This window comes from Drosophila hydei, unplaced genomic scaffold, assembly GCF_003285905.1.
Source record: "Drosophila hydei strain 15085-1641.00,03,60 unplaced genomic scaffold, DhydRS2 tig00008114-arrow-pilon, whole genome shotgun sequence".
NCBI classification, from domain to species: Eukaryota; Metazoa; Arthropoda; class Insecta; order Diptera; family Drosophilidae; genus Drosophila; species Drosophila hydei.
This window is the reverse complement of record NW_022045827.1, coordinates 10193179-10210774: the sequence shown is the minus strand read 5'-3', so window position 1 is coordinate 10210774 and position 17596 is coordinate 10193179. Positions and strand designations below refer to the sequence as shown.

The 17596-nt window shown below is 40.6% G+C and overlaps 7 protein-coding genes across 11 annotated transcripts; 3 read left to right on the top strand and 4 right to left on the bottom strand.

Moving 5' to 3' along the window:
• Nucleotides 1-470: 470 nt before the first annotated feature.
• On the bottom strand, nt 471-2738 carry LOC111598782 (retinol-binding protein pinta). Of its 2 annotated transcripts, XM_023314196.2 has the most exons (4): nt 2592-2738; nt 1343-1655; nt 905-1277; nt 471-846 (listed from the first exon to the last, which is right to left on the bottom strand). In XM_023314196.2, the coding sequence occupies exons 2-4, from the start codon at nt 1651-1653 to the stop codon at nt 586-588; spliced, it is 945 nt and encodes a 314-aa protein (XP_023169964.2). In that variant the 5' UTR covers nt 1654-1655; nt 2592-2738; the 3' UTR covers nt 471-585. The 2 variants fall into 2 exon arrangements, with proteins under 2 accessions (XP_023169964.2, XP_023169965.2); XM_023314197.2 differs by lacking the exon at nt 2592-2738 and having other exon boundaries at nt 1343-1824.
• Nucleotides 2739-4038: 1300 nt separating this feature from the next.
• LOC111598785 (ubiquitin conjugation factor E4 A) lies at nt 4039-7506 on the top strand. Of its 2 annotated transcripts, none has more exons than XM_023314198.2 (4): nt 4039-4131; nt 4218-5004; nt 5057-5445; nt 5520-7506. In XM_023314198.2, the coding sequence occupies exons 2-4, from the start codon at nt 4227-4229 to the stop codon at nt 7392-7394; spliced, it is 3042 nt and encodes a 1013-aa protein (XP_023169966.1). In that variant the 5' UTR covers nt 4039-4131; nt 4218-4226; the 3' UTR covers nt 7395-7506. The 2 variants fall into 2 exon arrangements, with proteins under 2 accessions (XP_023169966.1, XP_023169967.1); XM_023314199.2 differs by having other exon boundaries at nt 4089-4155.
• Nucleotides 7507-7829: 323 nt separating this feature from the next.
• Nucleotides 7830-9226, bottom strand: LOC111598780 (ZZ-type zinc finger-containing protein 3). Its single transcript, XM_023314193.2, has one exon. The coding sequence runs from the start codon at nt 9185-9187 to the stop codon at nt 8075-8077; it is 1113 nt and encodes a 370-aa protein (XP_023169961.2). The 5' UTR covers nt 9188-9226; the 3' UTR covers nt 7830-8074.
• A 278-nt stretch (nt 9227-9504) lies between these two features.
• Nucleotides 9505-10669, top strand: LOC111598781 (hydroxymethylglutaryl-CoA lyase, mitochondrial). 2 transcript variants are annotated; one of them, XM_023314194.2, is made up of 3 exons: nt 9505-9604; nt 9658-10116; nt 10177-10669. In XM_023314194.2, the coding sequence occupies exons 1-3, from the start codon at nt 9554-9556 to the stop codon at nt 10654-10656; spliced, it is 990 nt and encodes a 329-aa protein (XP_023169962.1). In that variant the 5' UTR covers nt 9505-9553; the 3' UTR covers nt 10657-10669. The 2 variants fall into 2 exon arrangements, with proteins under 2 accessions (XP_023169962.1, XP_023169963.1); XM_023314195.2 differs by having other exon boundaries at nt 9536-9604; nt 9663-10116.
• A 21-nt stretch (nt 10670-10690) lies between these two features.
• On the bottom strand, nt 10691-13463 carry LOC111598778. 2 transcript variants are annotated; one of them, XM_023314191.2, is made up of 4 exons: nt 13363-13463; nt 12647-13005; nt 11171-12447; nt 10691-11073 (listed from the first exon to the last, which is right to left on the bottom strand). In XM_023314191.2, coding segments are annotated over exons 1-4 (1884 nt in total). In that variant the 5' UTR covers nt 13365-13463; the 3' UTR covers nt 10691-10827. The 2 variants fall into 2 exon arrangements, with proteins under 2 accessions (XP_023169959.2, XP_023169958.2); XM_023314190.2 differs by lacking the exon at nt 13363-13463 and adding an exon at nt 13178-13353.
• A 632-nt stretch (nt 13464-14095) lies between these two features.
• LOC111598779 (oxygen-dependent coproporphyrinogen-III oxidase) lies at nt 14096-15514 on the top strand. The gene has a single exon (XM_023314192.2). It carries the CDS (start codon nt 14207-14209, stop codon nt 15365-15367), a length of 1161 nt encoding a protein of 386 aa, XP_023169960.1. The 5' UTR covers nt 14096-14206; the 3' UTR covers nt 15368-15514.
• A 725-nt stretch (nt 15515-16239) lies between these two features.
• Nucleotides 16240-16929, bottom strand: LOC111605027 (small ubiquitin-related modifier 2). The gene is made up of 2 exons (XM_023323358.2): nt 16816-16929; nt 16240-16707 (listed from the first exon to the last, which is right to left on the bottom strand). Exon 2 carries the CDS (start codon nt 16634-16636, stop codon nt 16364-16366), a length of 273 nt encoding a protein of 90 aa, XP_023179126.1. The 5' UTR covers nt 16637-16707; nt 16816-16929; the 3' UTR covers nt 16240-16363.
• Between the last annotated feature and the right edge of the window lie 667 nt (nt 16930-17596).

The following is a 17596-nucleotide window of genomic DNA, read 5'->3' as shown; positions in this document are numbered from 1 at the left end:
ATGTAATTAAGAATTCTACCAGGGCAGAAGTTGTTGTAAATAAGGTTGTTAAAAGTTTATTGGTTATGAACGTGTTTTACAAATTGGCAATAAGAAATTTATGCCTTAGGTCTGGCAAAGTTAATGTCATAATCATGTAAGTCAACTATTTATCATGTAGTCAAACGAAATACGTTGAATCAAGCAGCATGAGAATCGCATAGAAAAGCTATTTTAAGATACTCTTGAATCTAATAGTAGATTTTTTTAACTTATTTTGGGATTATGTGTGAGACGCGATTCCAGTCGATTTCAAAAAGATGTTTTATAGATGATGGAATCGTTAAGAATGAAGTTTCCATACGACACTTACCGTTCAACTACTCTAAAAATGAATTCTGAAATTGCAAGACCATCCACAGCAGAATCTTAACGCATGATTCCATAAGAATCCAAAGTAGAACAATTTATTATTCTTATTATGATTATGCGATTAGATTAACGTAAAGCCAGTGCTCATAAACAAATATCTGAATGTAAGAGTTCAACTTGTAGTGCTCAGTTGTAAAGCTAATTTTGTCTGTTGATGTTGCTGATAAGCCAACTCTAATCGATTTCCAGCTTACGAAATGAGCCGACTGCACCGAACGTGCAGCATTTGTCCTGTGGCTGGCTGTTCACATCGCGAAACTTTTCCACGGTGCCAAAGTGCTGAGAGGCCAGAAAATATTGTGCATAGGCGGAAAGCTTTGTTTCCATGGCGTGACTGATGTCCTCCATAACGCCATGGTTGCCACCATATTCCAAGGGCAAATAGTCAGGCGAAACTATATTGAAGATGGCATCCGGCTGTGAGCTCACGGAAATCTGAAGTTTCAAGGAAATATATATGGATATATATAGAGTGTTCAATAGGCGAACTCACTCGACTCTTGATCTTGGCGGGAAAGAACGATTTTAGCGTATTGAAGCCAGCCTCAAAGGCGGGCGGCACATTAATGAAATGGATGCCCTTCTGCCGTGTGGGCATCGCCTCGTCGGCATAGGCCGAGAACTTGCGCAACAGCTCCGGCTGCAGGGCAAACAGATGTGTGCCCGTAATGCCCTTCATGTCCATGATTTCGACATAGCCGGAGATCGTAGCATTCTCATCCTCAAACATCATTATCTCGCCGAACATGGAGCCAACGCGTATAATGTCCTGAAACTTGTATTTGCTCGTGTCGTAGCTGCCAGCGCGTATGATGGTCACACAAGGACCTGTATCGTCTTCATGTTGAGGTATGCGCAGCAAGATGCTATAAGGATCATAAGATTTAAATAAATATATATATATGTATATATATATATATGATCTGCCCACCCCGAGCGTATGATATCCAAGACCAATGGATCTGTGGCCAAACGCCGCTCATTGAACACCTCCGGTATGGAGGCCTGCAGCGTATAGAAGCGATCGTATTTCTGCTTGGCCCGCTCCAAGCTGAATTTGGTGCCGCGCAGAAAGGCCAAGAGGAACTGATCCTCTGTGCAGCCGCGCAAATGCGGCTGCCTGACCACCCAATCTCTCAGCGCCTCCACATCATCGGCCACCCGGTGCGGCACCTCGTTCAACTCCTGCACGGCAATCATTTGCAATGCCGGCTTCAGGGGGCGTATACGCAATGTGCACATAGCTAGAGGAGCAACAGAAGCAGAGAAATTGTTAACAATTTTCACGTTAACTATGTCTGATAAGTATATAGATTATAGAATCGGTTATTGTAACAGTAATCAATATATATATACTGCGTTTGTTTGTTGTGGCCTTTAAGATTATCACGCATACGACATGTTAACCTGCATATGAAATGCATTTAACTTCTTTATTTTACTTTATAATTGTTTTAAACTATTTTTTTACTTTATAACTTCAGCATTTTTTACGTATTTATTTTTATAATATAATTTTTCCAATATTTTTATTTATTTCAAATTGTTTTTATAACGATTTTAATTAAATTTAAATGTTTATATCGTTCAAGTATCTCTGTTTGATTTTTATATATTTATAATTTATATATTTATCTTAAACATTTTTTCAATTTATTTTTGTTTATTTACACATTTTATAAATATTTTCTGCTTTTATTTAAATTGTTGAATTTCCACTGAGTCCCATATTTTTTTCTTCTACTTAATTGAAATCCAATAAGTCGATATAGATACAGTGGTGCGCACCACAAGTTAAATAAAATTGAATAAAAACAAGAAAGTAAATATATTTTTGTTTTATAGAAATTCGTCATTTGACACAAATATTTTATATAATGAATAATTAATTGGCTAACTATTTTTTATTGTTTCAAATATTGTTTGTTATTACTGATTGAGCATTCTTTACTTTAATTTAACTTAACGCTCAATCAAAATTTTTAAATATGTTTATTATGATCAATTTATTTTAATGTTTTTTTTTGTCAAATTTTGTTTAAAAAATTTAAAACAAATTGTAATTTTTGTTGAAGGTATTTATATTTTTTAATTAGAAATGTGTTTTATTTTTATCACAAAGCGCTTCAGTTGCGATTTTCATTTGGGTTTTTTTTCCGGTTGCATCAGCGCGTGTTTACCTTTTGAAAATGCAGCACGAACTGATACTGAAGGAAAAACATCAAACGACCAAATCAACGAACTTCGAGTGTTTACTTTTGTTGATCAGAAGCCGATTTAGCGGCACACGAAGTCTGTTTGTTGTTTCCCATTGCCAATCGGGTCTTCAGGGTATATTGGTTTTCTTTAAATCTAGGTAACAGAAAAAAGTCGTGCTCGATTGCAAACAGTATATTTATTTATAAACAGCATTACTGTTAGGGTGTTCAAGCTGTCTGAATATCCGTCCGTTCCTTTGTCTATCCGTTCGTTCATTTGTTTATCCGCTCATCTCTCTGTCTATCCGATCGTCCATCTGTTTATCCGTTTGCTTATCCGTCTGTATATTAGAGTTGTAATTTAAATACCAAATTAATACCCAAAGTCTTCTTTGAAGCCGATCAATAAACACCCCAGTTTTACCTAGGTTTTGGGAAGAAGAAGCACAGCAACAAAGCGATTGACTTACGTGGCCTTACGCACGTATGAATGTGTACATAAGTATCACAATAAAACTTAAGCTGCTTGTTCCGGGAGGGCTTAGGGTATCTGTTGGTCAGTCAGTTGTTTTCTTTTTTGCTATTGGGAAACGATTAACGGGGTAGGAAGCAACGATTTACTTGCTATGTTGAGTGCCAGACGCCGTTAGTCACATATAATTTGCAGTGGGTGGCTTTTCGACAATTGATTGTCTTAATTGGCTTTGGATTTGGCCACATACAAATGCACGCAAACACATACACACACACGTGCATTTTTTTAAGTGCATGCACCTGCGCCCTTCCTCCATTTGGATTTTGATTTGTTCCAATTTTCTTAAATACTGGACGTCATGTTAAATTATTTAAATGTTATTGGCGAACTAATTTGTTCAATTCGCTTTTTCTTTCTTTTTTATGACTTAACAATTAAATGAATGCTGATAATAGAGACAGGTTACTTGAGTGCATCTTATTTATATGTGATTCTTGGCGGAAAACAAAGATTGATAATTTATTTTTACTTCTTAACGTTTGCCTGACATATATTATTAATTATTTAAATATAAATTAAATTTGACTGATTTGACTTAACATATTTTTACTTACTATCTTTTTCTTTTCATTTTCGTATTTTATATCCATTAAATGTACTTAATATATTACAAATTGTGTCGTGCAAACTACACAATATATTTATTTTTTTAACATGTAAAATTAAATATTTTAAATTAAAAACGTTTACGCGTATCCCATCTTTATCCAATTCGGTGCTGTTGCTATAAAATTAACATTTTAACTATCACGCAACTAAAATACGTTTATATTGATATTAATATTTGACACATTTTGTTGTATTACATTTTTAAATTTTCAATTTATAAAACAAAATTTAGAAAACGGCAGTTTTTAAAAACTCTAAGAAAAATACTTCAATTAATATACAAAACTAGTTTTTTCGTTGGTATTATATAGTATTTTCTGTTTCGATAAATGTATTCGATATCTTGATTTGCTAATTGGCATAGTGACACAGTGACAGGTAGCAGAAAATATATAGAAATTTGTAATATTATTTATTGTTTAAACAATTATTAATGTTTAATTCAACAAATAAACGTAATGCAGGTCGCAACAATGTCGTCCGTTGGAGACTCCGAAAATCCATTTGCAGCTTTGTTGCAGGGGAGTACCGAGGCCAATGGTGTATCCAAGCAGCTGATCGAATCTATTTTGCTCTTTACACTAAGCAAAGATGTGGACACTAATCGCAATAAGACGATACTATGTTTGGCCGATGTCGTTGTTGCCGACAATAGCAGTGAGGACACCCTTTGCATTGATCTGCTGGCACATGCTCTATTCGAACGATTGATGCTGGACGATACTGCGAAATATCTGCTGCCAGCTGAACAGGTAAATCAAAGGCAGCAGGAGCAGGCGCTGGAGAGTCGGGCCATGATCTATCTACACGGTGCGTTCGCCAGATGGGAGCAAATGCAGCGCACTTGCAGTATGCAAGACAAAAAGCATGGCAATCAAATAATTGACCTAATTTTAAACAATGCCAGCACTTGCATGCGCCAGCCAGATCTGTTTGCCTCCCAATCCTTCTCCGGCCAGTGGCTGGAGTTATTCGAACAGGCGGACGAGCATGATACTAGCACGCAGGAGTTTCTGGTGCGTGTTGCGGATAAGGTGCTAGAAGATGTTGAACCTCTGGAAGCGCTGGGCGCTCTCAAGGCCATTTTTTACCCCATGCTAAGTGATCTGCAAAAACAACTGGCCAAGGACAATTTGATCACAATACGAAAGAATATATTCTGGATTTTTGGTTTCTTTGTGCGCGAGAAGCGCGCTGGTATGCTCGGTGAACTGCTCATTGATTTCACAACACCCAATCCAAGGGCAAAAGGTAAATCTTTATAGCTTCTTAAAGGTTCAATATTCATAAGTATTTACTGTAGGTGGCGAGTATATGGATACACTCTTTGGCCAATTGCTGTGCATGTCAATTATGCCCAAGACACAAACGGCGCCCTATGAATTCTTTCGCGATATTTCATTGATCTCGCAGCAATCGGATCCCACGCTCTGGCAACTGCTAGCACATCATCAGCAGGCCATGTTCACGCTGATCAAACAGCTACTGGTTCAATCCTCCACAACCAAGAAAAAGACACTGCAATGGATTGCCAATTGTCTAGATGCAAATGTGGCGCGCGGACATTTATGGAGCACCATCAACTTAAACTTGGAGCAGACCGTGCATAGCACAGCCAGCGATGCATTTATGACTAGCCTCAGCGCCGTGCTGATGCGTCTGTGTGCACCGCTCTGTTCACCTGCCCTGAAGGTAATTGCTTAAATACAAATGCTGAGGCTTTGTCTGTTTAATGATATATTTATATATTTGTAATTCCATTGCAGGTGCTTTTGGTAGATCCCACATACTGCGCTGTTTCAGACGCAATGGAACGCCATACGAAGGGCGTTAACATGCTGAAAGCGTTCGAGGAGACATGTCTGCTGCCTGTGGGCGAGGGAGAAGAGCGCTTAACAGCCGATAAGTATAATTTTATCTCCGAAATCTTCTATATGACGCACAAGGCATTCGAGCTGGGCAATCGAGCGTGCATTGAGCGGTTGACTCACATGATGCGTGAGCTGCAGAACACTCAAACCGCTTACCAAGATGTGGCAGCCAGTGATCCCAACAATGATTTAACTAAGAATCTGTTTCGCATGCTGCAGGATCAGATGCAGCAGGTACTTTGCATACGCAATGGTTTGGCTGAGCCAGAAAATGATACAGCGACACTGAAGTTCTTTGAGGCTTCGGCTATTTGGCTGACGGAAATTGCAATGCTACCACGCGAATGCTACGAAGCGGGACTGGACAAAAAGGACTTTGCGCCGCAATTGTTGCGCAATCTGGAACTCTTGTCGGAAACGCCGCCGTTCGTGGCGCCGTACATGAAGTCGGTGCCAGAGAATATCATCGATAACATAGCTGCATATTTGAATTTCTGTCGCAGCTTTCCGGGTGATCAGTTTATACAATTGCACACCAGCTCACACGATGCGTTCTTTAAGATGATTCTGTTGTTTATGGGCAGCTCGGAGCTGGTGAAGAATCCACATTTGCGCGCCAAGCTGGCGGATGCTTTAGAATTTCTATTACCCTCACAGATGTCCGGCAGCAACCGCAAGGCATTCAATACGCACGTCTTCGACAGCCACCCGGATCGCTTGCAGGTGGTGCGCAGTCTGTTAAATGTGTTTGTCAGCATCGAAATGACCGGGCAATCGGTGCAGTTTGAGCAGAAATTCAACTACCGTCGCCCCATGTACGCTATCATGGAGTTCCTTTGGACCAAGGAGGAGCACGTTGAGTGCTTCAGACAACTGGCCAAGGATGCCGAAGACAGCATGGAGGCTATTGAACCGCCGATATTCTTGCGCTTCATCAACCTGCTTATCAATGATGCTATATTCTTGTTGGACGAGTCGCTCTCTAATCTGGAGCAAATCAAGCAGCTGCAACAGGCTCAGGACAATGGCGAATGGAACAACTTGTCGCACAATGAGCGACAACAGCAGACCACCAATTTGCATCATCTGGGCATGCTGGCACGCTTTGACAATATACTGGGTCGCGATACCATCAATCTGCTGAAGCTGCTGACTAGCGAGATCAAGAGCATCTTCTGCCACAACAGCATGGTGGATCGTATTGCGGCAATGTTGAACTACTTTCTATTGCATTTGGTGGGACCACAGCGTGAGCGGTTCAAGGTTAAGGACAAGAAGGAGTTCGAGTTTGATCCAGCACAAATGGTGCTTGAGATAGCGCACATCTATATAAATCTAAGTACAGACAACACCTTCTGCCTGGCTATTTCCCAAGATGGACGCTCCTATAGCGATCAGCTCTTTGGCTATGCCGAAAACATCTTAATACGCATTGGTGGTGGTCAGCTTATTGGTGACATGGCCGAGTTTGCGGCCAAGGTGCAGAAAATGGGCAACGATTACAAGGAGGAGCAAGAACTGCTGGCCGATGCACCCGAAGAGTATCTGGATCCGATTATATCAACGCTCATGACCGATCCGGTGGTGCTGCCCAGTTCCAATGTGACCGTGGATCGGTCCACAATTGCCCGCCATTTACTGAGCGATCAAACCGATCCCTTCAATCGCGAACCCCTCACCATGGACAAGGTCAAGTCGAATGAAGCGCTCAAGCTAGAGATTGAGCAATGGATCGAGGGCAAACGCAGTGCGGCGCGTGTCAAAGGTTGAAAAGTCAAACTGGGCTAGGGCAAACGCGCTTAACCAAAGAATTAGCTCGTTTTTGGGGGTAATCGGATTAGGCTTTAGTTTAATGTAATTTTCTTTCCTAACAATTCCAGTTTATTTATATATATATATATATATATATATATATATATATATATATATATACGTATACATATACATATACATATACATATACATATATTGTGTACATAACGGCATTTTCAATTTCCAATTTCCAATCATTTCTTCAACTCTATGGGTGAGCTGGTTTGCTCAAGTTTGTGTAGATTCAAGTAATACGAATGCGTATTTAAATAAATAAAAAATGTAAATATTTTATGTCAGCCTTCAAAGGAAGCGCATTTAAACAAATTATGAATAAATAAATAAATAATTCTTCGTGCCGTTGCATTTGACAAAATATTTATTGATTTTGGTAATATGATAACAGAAAATGAATGATATCTATACACATTCAGAATATCGTTATGTATCAGTTCGATATCGGACACAGAAAGATAGCGTCAGACTGTCGAAGACTTAAAGAAATATAATCTCTATAAGGCAGGTGGAACATAACATGTTCCCCTATTATAAACTTTATCTTAAACTAAACTCTACATGTTTATCTTATGTTCTTAGGGTTTATTTACAATATTTGATCGTCAGTGTGATCATTGATGTTACACCTCCTGATCCTCGACCACATCATGACTCATATGCTCAAATTGTTCGGTGACCAATTGATGGGCTAGGCAGTCACCGCATAGATTTAAATAGCTATAGCAACTGTTGCAATGCCAACGCTTGCGCGTTACAGCCGACTCCTCACATTCGGCACACTTGGGCGCCAGTGGGTCGGGACTGTAGCCATCCTCCGTTTGCAGCTTCTCGTCTCGTATGGCCGTTAGTATTTTTAGTTGCAGCAGTTTCTGACGACGCGTCTCAGTTTCCAGCGTATCTGGTTCCAATTTTGGTTCAATTTTTATTTGCGGCGGTGGCGGCAGCGTGGAAGATGGCGCAACAGGCATGAGCTCATCCAATGTGTATTCATCCTCGGGCATTTGTATCTCTATATTCTGGGCCGGAAAGAATGTTGATCGGCGCACGTTGAACTTTGGCCGGCTTGGGCCACCAGAACGGCGATACTTGGGCAAACGACCGGGCACGGGCATGCCGGCATCATGAAGCTTCTGAAAGTACTTTTGCACACGACTGAAGACCTGTTGAGGTGTGCGATTTCCTAGAGCTTTGGCGATCTTGCCGAAACGTCGCATTTCCACCTCTTCGGGAGGATACTCGATGAGTAGCTGTTCCAGACGACGCTGCTCCTCATTTGTCCACAAACGACTTTGCGTCTTGCTACCATTTTTATTATTCTTGTCCTCCTCAGTCGGCTGGGAAATGGGCGCAGGCGCCTCGACTTTAACATCTTGCTTAATTGCTAACGTGGGCAACTCGGGCAGGCGAACAGTGGTTAAATAATTGGGCGCTATCACAGGCTCGTTGTTGCGCAATCTTTCCAGCAATAGTTGTGGATTCTCCAGATAGTTATCGCGCGCTTTCTCAAGTTCCCCAATTTGTTGATGCACGCGAATCCGTTGCGCTTGCAGCGTGGCTATAGTGCGTAAGAGGTTGCTATAGCATTGATTGCCACGCAGCGCCAAGTGCTCCGTTTCAAAATGAAACACATCCTCACTGTCGCCATCATCATCTCCGTCACTATCAGTAACATCATTCTCATCCTTAATGTTATTTCCAACCGTTTCTTTCTGTTGATTGTTTTCGGTTTCCATTTGTGTAAGCGCGTACAATTCAAGAGCACTAGAGATGGGCAAGGCTTAATGTAAATGCAACTCAGCTGTTATTGGTGAAATTGTCGATAATTTTTTATGGTGTTTTCAAATAAATATTTTATTTTAACTGCCCATTAGCTAAGTAGCTTAATTGAATTTATATACAGTTCATATTGATATTAATTGATATTTATATACAGATAGTATATATATTTAAAAATTATAAATATACTAATCTAAACAATTATTATCACAGTGATAATAAGTTATCGATTTGTCTTGATCATTTTGAAAAGCAACAGCTGTTTTTTGTCTTCAAGAGGCACTGCACGTAACAAGTTGTTATTTATATGCATATTCGGCATAATGCTAATTCCACGATATCTGGCACGTCCTCTATTCCAATGGCCCTGCTATGTAAGTCGCCGTATGTTATAGATACAATTAGTTTTAAAGCAAATTAATTTCAGGGCAGATCTTCAAGATATATGTCTCAGTTGTCGCATGATAAGGTGCGCATTGTGGAGGTGGGTCCACGAGATGGTTTGCAAAACGAGCCAAAGCTGCTACCCGCTGCTATAAAAATTGAACTAATAGATCGGCTGTCGGAAACCGGACTACAAACAATTGAGGCCACCAGCTTTGTGAGTGCCAAATGGGTTCCTCAGATGGGCGACAATTCGGAGGTATTGCGCGGCATACGCCGGGCGCCAGGCATCAGTTATCCCGTGCTGACGCCTAATCTGAAAGGATTTGAGAGCGCTTTGGAGGCGGGCGCCGAGGAGGTGGCTGTATTTGGTGCTGCTTCTGATGCCTTTTCGCTCAAAAACGTCAATTGTACAGCGGCAGCAGCTATCGAGCGTTTCAAGCCCGTCCTCGAAGCTGCCAAGGAACATGGCATCCGTGTGCGTGGCTACGTTTCTACAGTGGTGGGTATACTCTGATCCAATAATTTAAAATTGTGATTTAATTATTTAATCATCATGTAGGTGGGTTGTCCCTACGAGGGCGCTGTGCCGCCCCAGGCTGTGGTTAAAGTGGTGACAGCGCTGCACGAGATGGGCTGCTATGAGATCTCGCTGGGCGATACCATTGGCGTGGGCACGCCGGGCAGCATGCGCAAGATGCTGGATGAGGTAACACGAGCTGTGCCTGCACAGCAATTGGCCGTACACTGCCATGATACATACGGCCAAGCACTATCCAACATTTTAACTTCCTTGGAGTATGGCATACGAGTTGTGGATGCTTCTGTTTCTGGATTGGGCGGCTGTCCCTATGCACGCGGCGCTTCCGGCAATGCAGCTACGGAGGATGTCGTCTATATGCTGCACGGCATGGGCATAAATACAGGCGTCAATCTGGACAAGCTCATTGAAGTGGGGCGCTACATATGCACAGAGTTGGGCAGATCGTCTGAATCTAAAGTGAATCGTGCCTGGAAGGGTCCTCAGGGTAAAAAGTTATAAACCTATTCATACCCACAAAGCAATCGATGGCATTTACTAGTTACTAATTGTTATTGCGTGTGTGTTATATCGTAATGTTTATTTGTTACAAAATTAAAATCTAATTGCGATTCGCTTTATGAAATTCTTTCGAATCGTTTTCTCTTCTCACCATATTTTCAACAATAATAATTAAAATTTCTGAGCATCCTTGAGCGTATACAAAGAGATGTCGCCCGAGGCCAGCGACAAATCTGCCAAGCTTTGATTAGGACGGCGCGGTATGTGCGATGCATTCTTGTTGATGTTGCTGCAGCTCTGACCAGGCATCTTCATTTTGCCATCATGACGCAGCACTGATGGCTCGGCAGCTGAGTTCAAATACTTTTGAATTTTCGACACACTCGGCATCGGCACGGGAGTACGTTCATCAACGACCTGGGTATACACAAAATGTTTGTTAGAAGTTTCAGATATAAACTATTATTTAAATTAATTTTTAAAATATTTAAATAATAAATGCCCTTTGACTCACCTGCTTCAACTCAGAAGAAATGTATGCCTTCTTGGGCAGGAACGGAGCAGAGGGATTAAAACAATCAAGACTAAGCTTTGATGAGTTGCCATTACCCAATGGGGGTATATGTCCCCTATTAAACTGGCACAGCTGTGACTCTTCCTCCAGTTGCAAGACGCTCAGATTATTTGCTTTCTCGCGGAACATGCTCATTAGGGGCGCAGTGCCGGACTTTTGGGTATAGGTACGTATAGGACTAACAATGTGTGCGAAATTATCTTTCTGATGCTTTAAGAGGCGACGCATGGGTATAGACGTGGGCTGCTTGAAGAATTTGCTTTTCGGCTGATCCATATTTATTAAGTGGCGCGATCTTCCAGAGGCCGTCAGCAGCTTGGAGCTGCTTTGGGGTAGCTGAGACTCAGATTCTTTTTGGGGCGACATCACAAAAGTATTCTGTTTCATTGGCTTCTGATGCAAATGTATTATGTTTGGATCTGATTGGTGCTCTGGTGAATCCTTTTTGGCTTCCATGTATTCCTGAGCTTTTTTCAGCATATATTCCATTTCCTCTATGGTGCCATTTAAACGCATTGACTTGTTTTCCTTATCTTCCTCCGCATTTGAATCAATTAACGATAATTCCTCCTTTTTGATGCTTTCATTTTCCAGCTGCTCTTCATGCTCGTCTTCTTCATTTTCGCTGGATGAGGACAATTCAATAATGGTGTTATCCGCCGCATCGGTGAGTGCCAGATCTAATAAAGTCTCCTGCAAGTCAACCAATAGCTCTTGCTGCTCACCCTTGGATATGCCATGTGGCTTAGCCTTGGCGATGGCCGCATAAAACAAGTCATCAACGTTCAACGTTGTTGTAGCCTCTTTCGAGCTGCTCGCCAATGAATTGTCTGCGGCCGTCTCGTAGCAGCTTGAGCCAGATGCACTCGTCTCATCCTCACCTTGCTCTGTTTTGAGCGTATTGGCAGTCAGAAAGCTGCTGTTGAGAGAGCATGATTCATCAGATTGCAAGCCTGTGAGATCGGCTTCACTGGCCTCCAATATAGTTGAGGGACGCAACAAGCCGACCATTTTTACAGGCGATGTCTCTGTCTTTGGCTGGAAAAGTGAATCGGTGCCATTGAGCAAGGAATCGTTATCCCAGAAACGTGATGGCGCTTCAACATCCTCCAGCTGTGTGCATTCGGCACTCTTTAGCGGACTTTCGTTGCACAATTGATCCTGATCCCCTAGATCCTCCAGCATGCGGCACAAAGCCGCCGTTTCTATGTCACCAGCTGCAAAACAAATTGAGCATTTACCAGTATTCTCTCTTTAGTGAACCACTTATTCGACAACAAAGATTAACAATGATTATCTTAGCCGAACAATATAGAAAATGTTCTGCATGATAGATCATTTACTAGATCCTTGTCATGGTCATGTCCATTGTCTATATAATGTTTATATTCAATACAGATTCCAGAATTCACTTACATTTATCTGAACCAGAGCTGCGCCTCTTGGCTATAGCCAATACCTGTTCCTTATCATCGCTGTGCAAATATTGGAATAGTGTGCTATCTGGATCGGAGGCGGTCTTATCGCACATACGTTCGAGCACATCGAAACTATCATCTGCCAACTGTTTCGTTGTATCCTCTTCGGGTTGAAACATGTTTTCGTTTTTAATCTCTGAATCTATTGACGAACTAGTTTTATTTTGTCGCTGTTGCCGCTTCACTTCCAGCTCAGCTTTACGAGCCTGTATTAGAGCTGGGAAATCCAGAGCAATACCCAAACTGGGACGTCGATCGAATGATTCTGCTTGTGGTTTCGGAACGGCTGGTCGTGGCCTTAAAAAAAACAAATGTTTTAAAATAGTTCTAACTATTTTGCACGCATTTGTGCCTGACACTAAATGAGAAGTTATTTTAATTTTACATGCAGCTCGTTCTTAAATAACACATGCTACGCTGGAGCTAATTTTATTCACTCTACAGTATATACACATATTGACGTATTTACCGATCCTTGAGCAAATTGTTGAGCAATTTTCGACGCCATGCTGGATTGTCTTGAAATTTTTTCATGTCAAACATTTCGGTTGCGTCCTTATTTTGTTTATGATAGTAGTAGTTAATGTATAAACACTAAACAAATGGTCCTATTTCACAATGCCAATCGCACAAATTGTGTGGAAGTTTACTCACATAAATGGGAAACGAATTGTAATTGTAAAGGACAAATAGCGTTTGTGCAGCCGCTTCTGTTCAAATGAGTCGATCGTAGCCGAGTAAGTATCGACGCGCTATAAATTGTCGGGTAATTTTAAAATCGATACTTGTGCACATTTTCCTATAGGGCTGCAGAAATACGAACAAATAATCAAAAAGCAAGTGAAAAACAATTTTATTCATTATTTTAATTGATAATAATTATAAAAACGCAAATTCAGCAACTCATATATGACGGAATTTCTGATTGACTAAACGAAATGTTCGCTCATAATGCGGGGAGGAGTTATTAATTGGTGTTCGAGGACTGTTTATGTCGCGATCACTTAGATCACCCAGGCTTTCGTCTTCGGTTGATAATATATTTGCAAATTGGAAAAATCTAGGCGGTGATAATGTTCTAGATATATTATGATCCTCGGCCATTTCACTTGTATTTTCGAATGAGTTGAATTGATTCAACATTTTAGTTGAGTGATGGTAAGCTTCGTTTGAAGAACGCGGAATTGCGTCCGGCGAGTCCGAAGATATTGTAGAATGCAGTGTTTTATTAGCTTTCATTTTGTATACCAATTCATTAAAGTCTCTATCTAAATCCATATTAAAAACAAGCAAAAAAACTTGGTATGTGCAGGCAGCAAAAAAATGAAAAGTAACTGTTCTTTATCGGAACATGCCGGCCATTTGTTATCGATACAAATAAGTAACATCGATAGTAGTGTTATCAAGTGGCTTTAAATGCCGGTGCAAGAAGAAGATACATAGATAACAAATATTGGTTGTAACATAAAAACTAGTATATGCCATAAATTAAGTAAATATGAATGCATTAAGACACACAATATCACTCGTGGCGCTGGGCACTTTTCAGCTTGGTCGCCGCATGAAAAGTCAGCATTTACATGGACTTCTGCTTGGCACTGGGCTGGGTCTTTCGACCATCGCATCGGTCACGTACGCACAGGCCGAAGCAGCAAAGGTCAGCCGTAAGTTGAACATATCCAAATTTATGGCTGAGCCTATTACGGACTCAGCTACATTGCTAGAGGATAAGGAAAATATGCGCCACCGAATGGAACTGATGATCATGGAGATTCAAGCCGAGTTTTGCCGTGCACTCGAATCGGAGGAGTTTAATGGCCAAAAATTCAAAGTGGATCGTTGGCTACGCAAGGAGGGCGGTGGCGGCGTCACCTGTGTCCTGCAAGATGGTGACGTCTTTGAAAAAGCTGGCGTCAATGTTTCCGTTGTGACCGGCTGGCTGCCACCGGCAGCTGTGCAGCAGATGCGTTCAAGAGGCAAAAATCTAACAGAGAACGTTAAGCTGCCATTCTTCGCTAGCGGTGTCAGTGCTGTTATACATCCGCGTAATCCCCATGTTCCGACCATACACTTTAACTATCGCTACTTCGAAGTCGAGCTGCCCGATGGCTCGAAGCAGTGGTGGTTCGGCGGTGGCACGGATCTCACGCCCTACTATCTGGACGAAAACGATGCCCGCCATTTCCATAAGACATTAAAGAGCGCCTGCGACGAACACGACACCGCTTACTATCCGAAGTTCAAGAAGTGGTGTGACGACTACTTCCACATCAAGCATCGCAACGAGTCGCGTGGCATCGGAGGCATCTTCTTCGATGACATCGACGAGCCCAGCCAGGACAGCGCCTTCAAATTTGTGACCAGTTGCGCACGAGCTGTGATCCCGTCGTATCTGCCGCTTGTGCAGAAGCATAAGAATGCCGACTACGGCACCAAAGAGCGCGAGTGGCAGCTGCTACGGCGCGGACGCTACGTGGAATTCAATTTAATCTACGATCGTGGCACCAAATTCGGTCTGTATACGCCTGGAGCCCGCTACGAGAGCATACTTATGTCCCTGCCACTGCACGCCCGTTGGGAATATATGCACGAACCAAAGGCCACATCCAAAGAAGGCGATTTGCTAATGGTTCTGCGTAATCCCAAGGAATGGGTTTGAGTTGAGTTGTTTTAATTTTTTTATCTAACTGTAATGGGATTGGTGCCTTTCATGATAAAGTTTTGATAGTAGTATAAGAGTTGACAATATTTATGCCTGTACAATCTATTTCCGTTAAAAAATTAAAAAGTTTAATATTACGATAAAAAAGAGAATTTTCTATTTTCTACTCTAAATTTCATATACTTTCGAAAAAAGGAATTATTTTTAAAGTTATACTATATTCACACACATTCATAAGCATACACTCATACGTACGTACCACATGACGTCATCTATGCCATATATGGATTTTGAGGTTATGTTTGTAGATCTTTTTACTATGCTGAGCTATATCTAGATTTTGAACAGATAGTATAATACCTAATTGATTATATACAAACGTAAACATAAACATATTTAAGTATTCGTATGTTTCTTCGTACACATGGACAGACATCTGTCTGCTTCGATTGTGTATGTATACTCGTTTTCACATACACACACATATGCAAACGCAGTTGCTGTACTGTACACGAATCGTGTCCGTGTGTACCAACAATGCTGAAACATGACACACACACACTTGCACCATGTTACAAGCGCTTCTCATGCGATTGTGTGCGTGCTCCAGGGATATAAAGCGGGAAATGCGCGCCATCGGCAATTTAGCCACCAAAACCACAGTTTGCCAAAGAAATAGAGAATTCCTTTTATGAATCAATCTTAAATCATAGTTTACAAAATGCTTTATTTTCCAGTTTTTGTTTGTTTTTGTTTTTTCTTTTTTTAGCAAATATCTAGATGTTTGGGACACTTCCTTTAGTTGTTTTCATTTCAAGTGTATACAACACGAAACTGAACAAGAACAGAATTAATATTTTTTCTTTTTGTTTATTTATGTAGAATAATGCTCGCTTATTTGTTGTTGCTGCTGCTGCTGCTGTTGGTTTTGTTGTTGCTGTTGTCGTTAAAATGAAAAGTAACTAGCTTAACTACATTCATACAAGTATATATTTAATAAACACCGCCGGTCTGCTGTTGGTACACCTCGATAGTATCGCCCTCCTCCATCTCTAGCGAGGTCGGAGTATCGTTCTCATTGATGGGCTGGCCGTCAAAACGGAAGCGCACCACCTGCATGGAGAGTCCGGCACGGTCGCAGTAGGCATTCATCAGTTTTCGCAAAGGTGTGTGTTTCTTAATTTTAAATTGGACCACCGCGTTATCCTGGCCAAGTACTTTCAGATTAATGTGCTCAGTTTCGCCTCCCTTCTTTTCGTCAGACATGTTTTTTTTTCGCTATGTACGCGCTTCACGATATTCACAAAAGTAAAATGCAATAATGCCGGGCGTGCGTGCTGTACATTGAATGTAGAGAATACGCAGAAATTAATGAATATTCACTCTTAATTATATATTTGCTGTTTTTCACTGCAAAACTGCATTTGAAATGTCATTTTTCTTACTTTTTTGATACGTTTCACCACTCGCTTCCTTCTGTTTTAGATTACCAAGCGGCTTGCGCTAGCTACACACACGCCAAAAAATGGTTGTATTTTGAGTGTCTCCCTATTCGCACACGGCAAAAAATTACCAGCAAAATAATGTACTAAAAATGACCAACGACGCCGACAGACAGCGTTGCATATAAATGACACAAGTATTTTAAAATTAAATTATAAGAAAAGTAAATGTTAAAGTTTTAGCTACAAAATTGAAAGTACATAATTTTAAAATTAAAATGATTTATAAATTTTTTAGTTTTATACGCCCTACTTAAGAAAATTTAGCTGTGGTTATATAGATGTATTATTATTAATGAAAATTGCTTGAAAATTTAAATAATCGATTAAGGTATAAATATATATCCATTAAAAATCATTTTTGTGGATATGTAATAGGATATTAAAACATAACATAAAACTATTTACAATAAAGTGGTTTTTTAAATATCAGAGTTGCTTTATTTCGTTGAGGTATCGAACAGTCCGACTCGTCATCGATAGCAAATCTATTTATCGGCGCTCTGCTTAAATCAGCACGTTAAGCACAAATGTGCCCGCGACATACACCAACAAATTTAAAAATTTTATATAAAAGGCGTTTGATAATAGCATTTCCTGATAGATAAATTATATACTCACAATTTGCCGATTGTATTAATATTTAAAAAATAAAAAAAATGGATAACAATTTTATTTGCTTGTATAAAATACTTTATTCCGTTTTTTAAGTATTCATTATTAG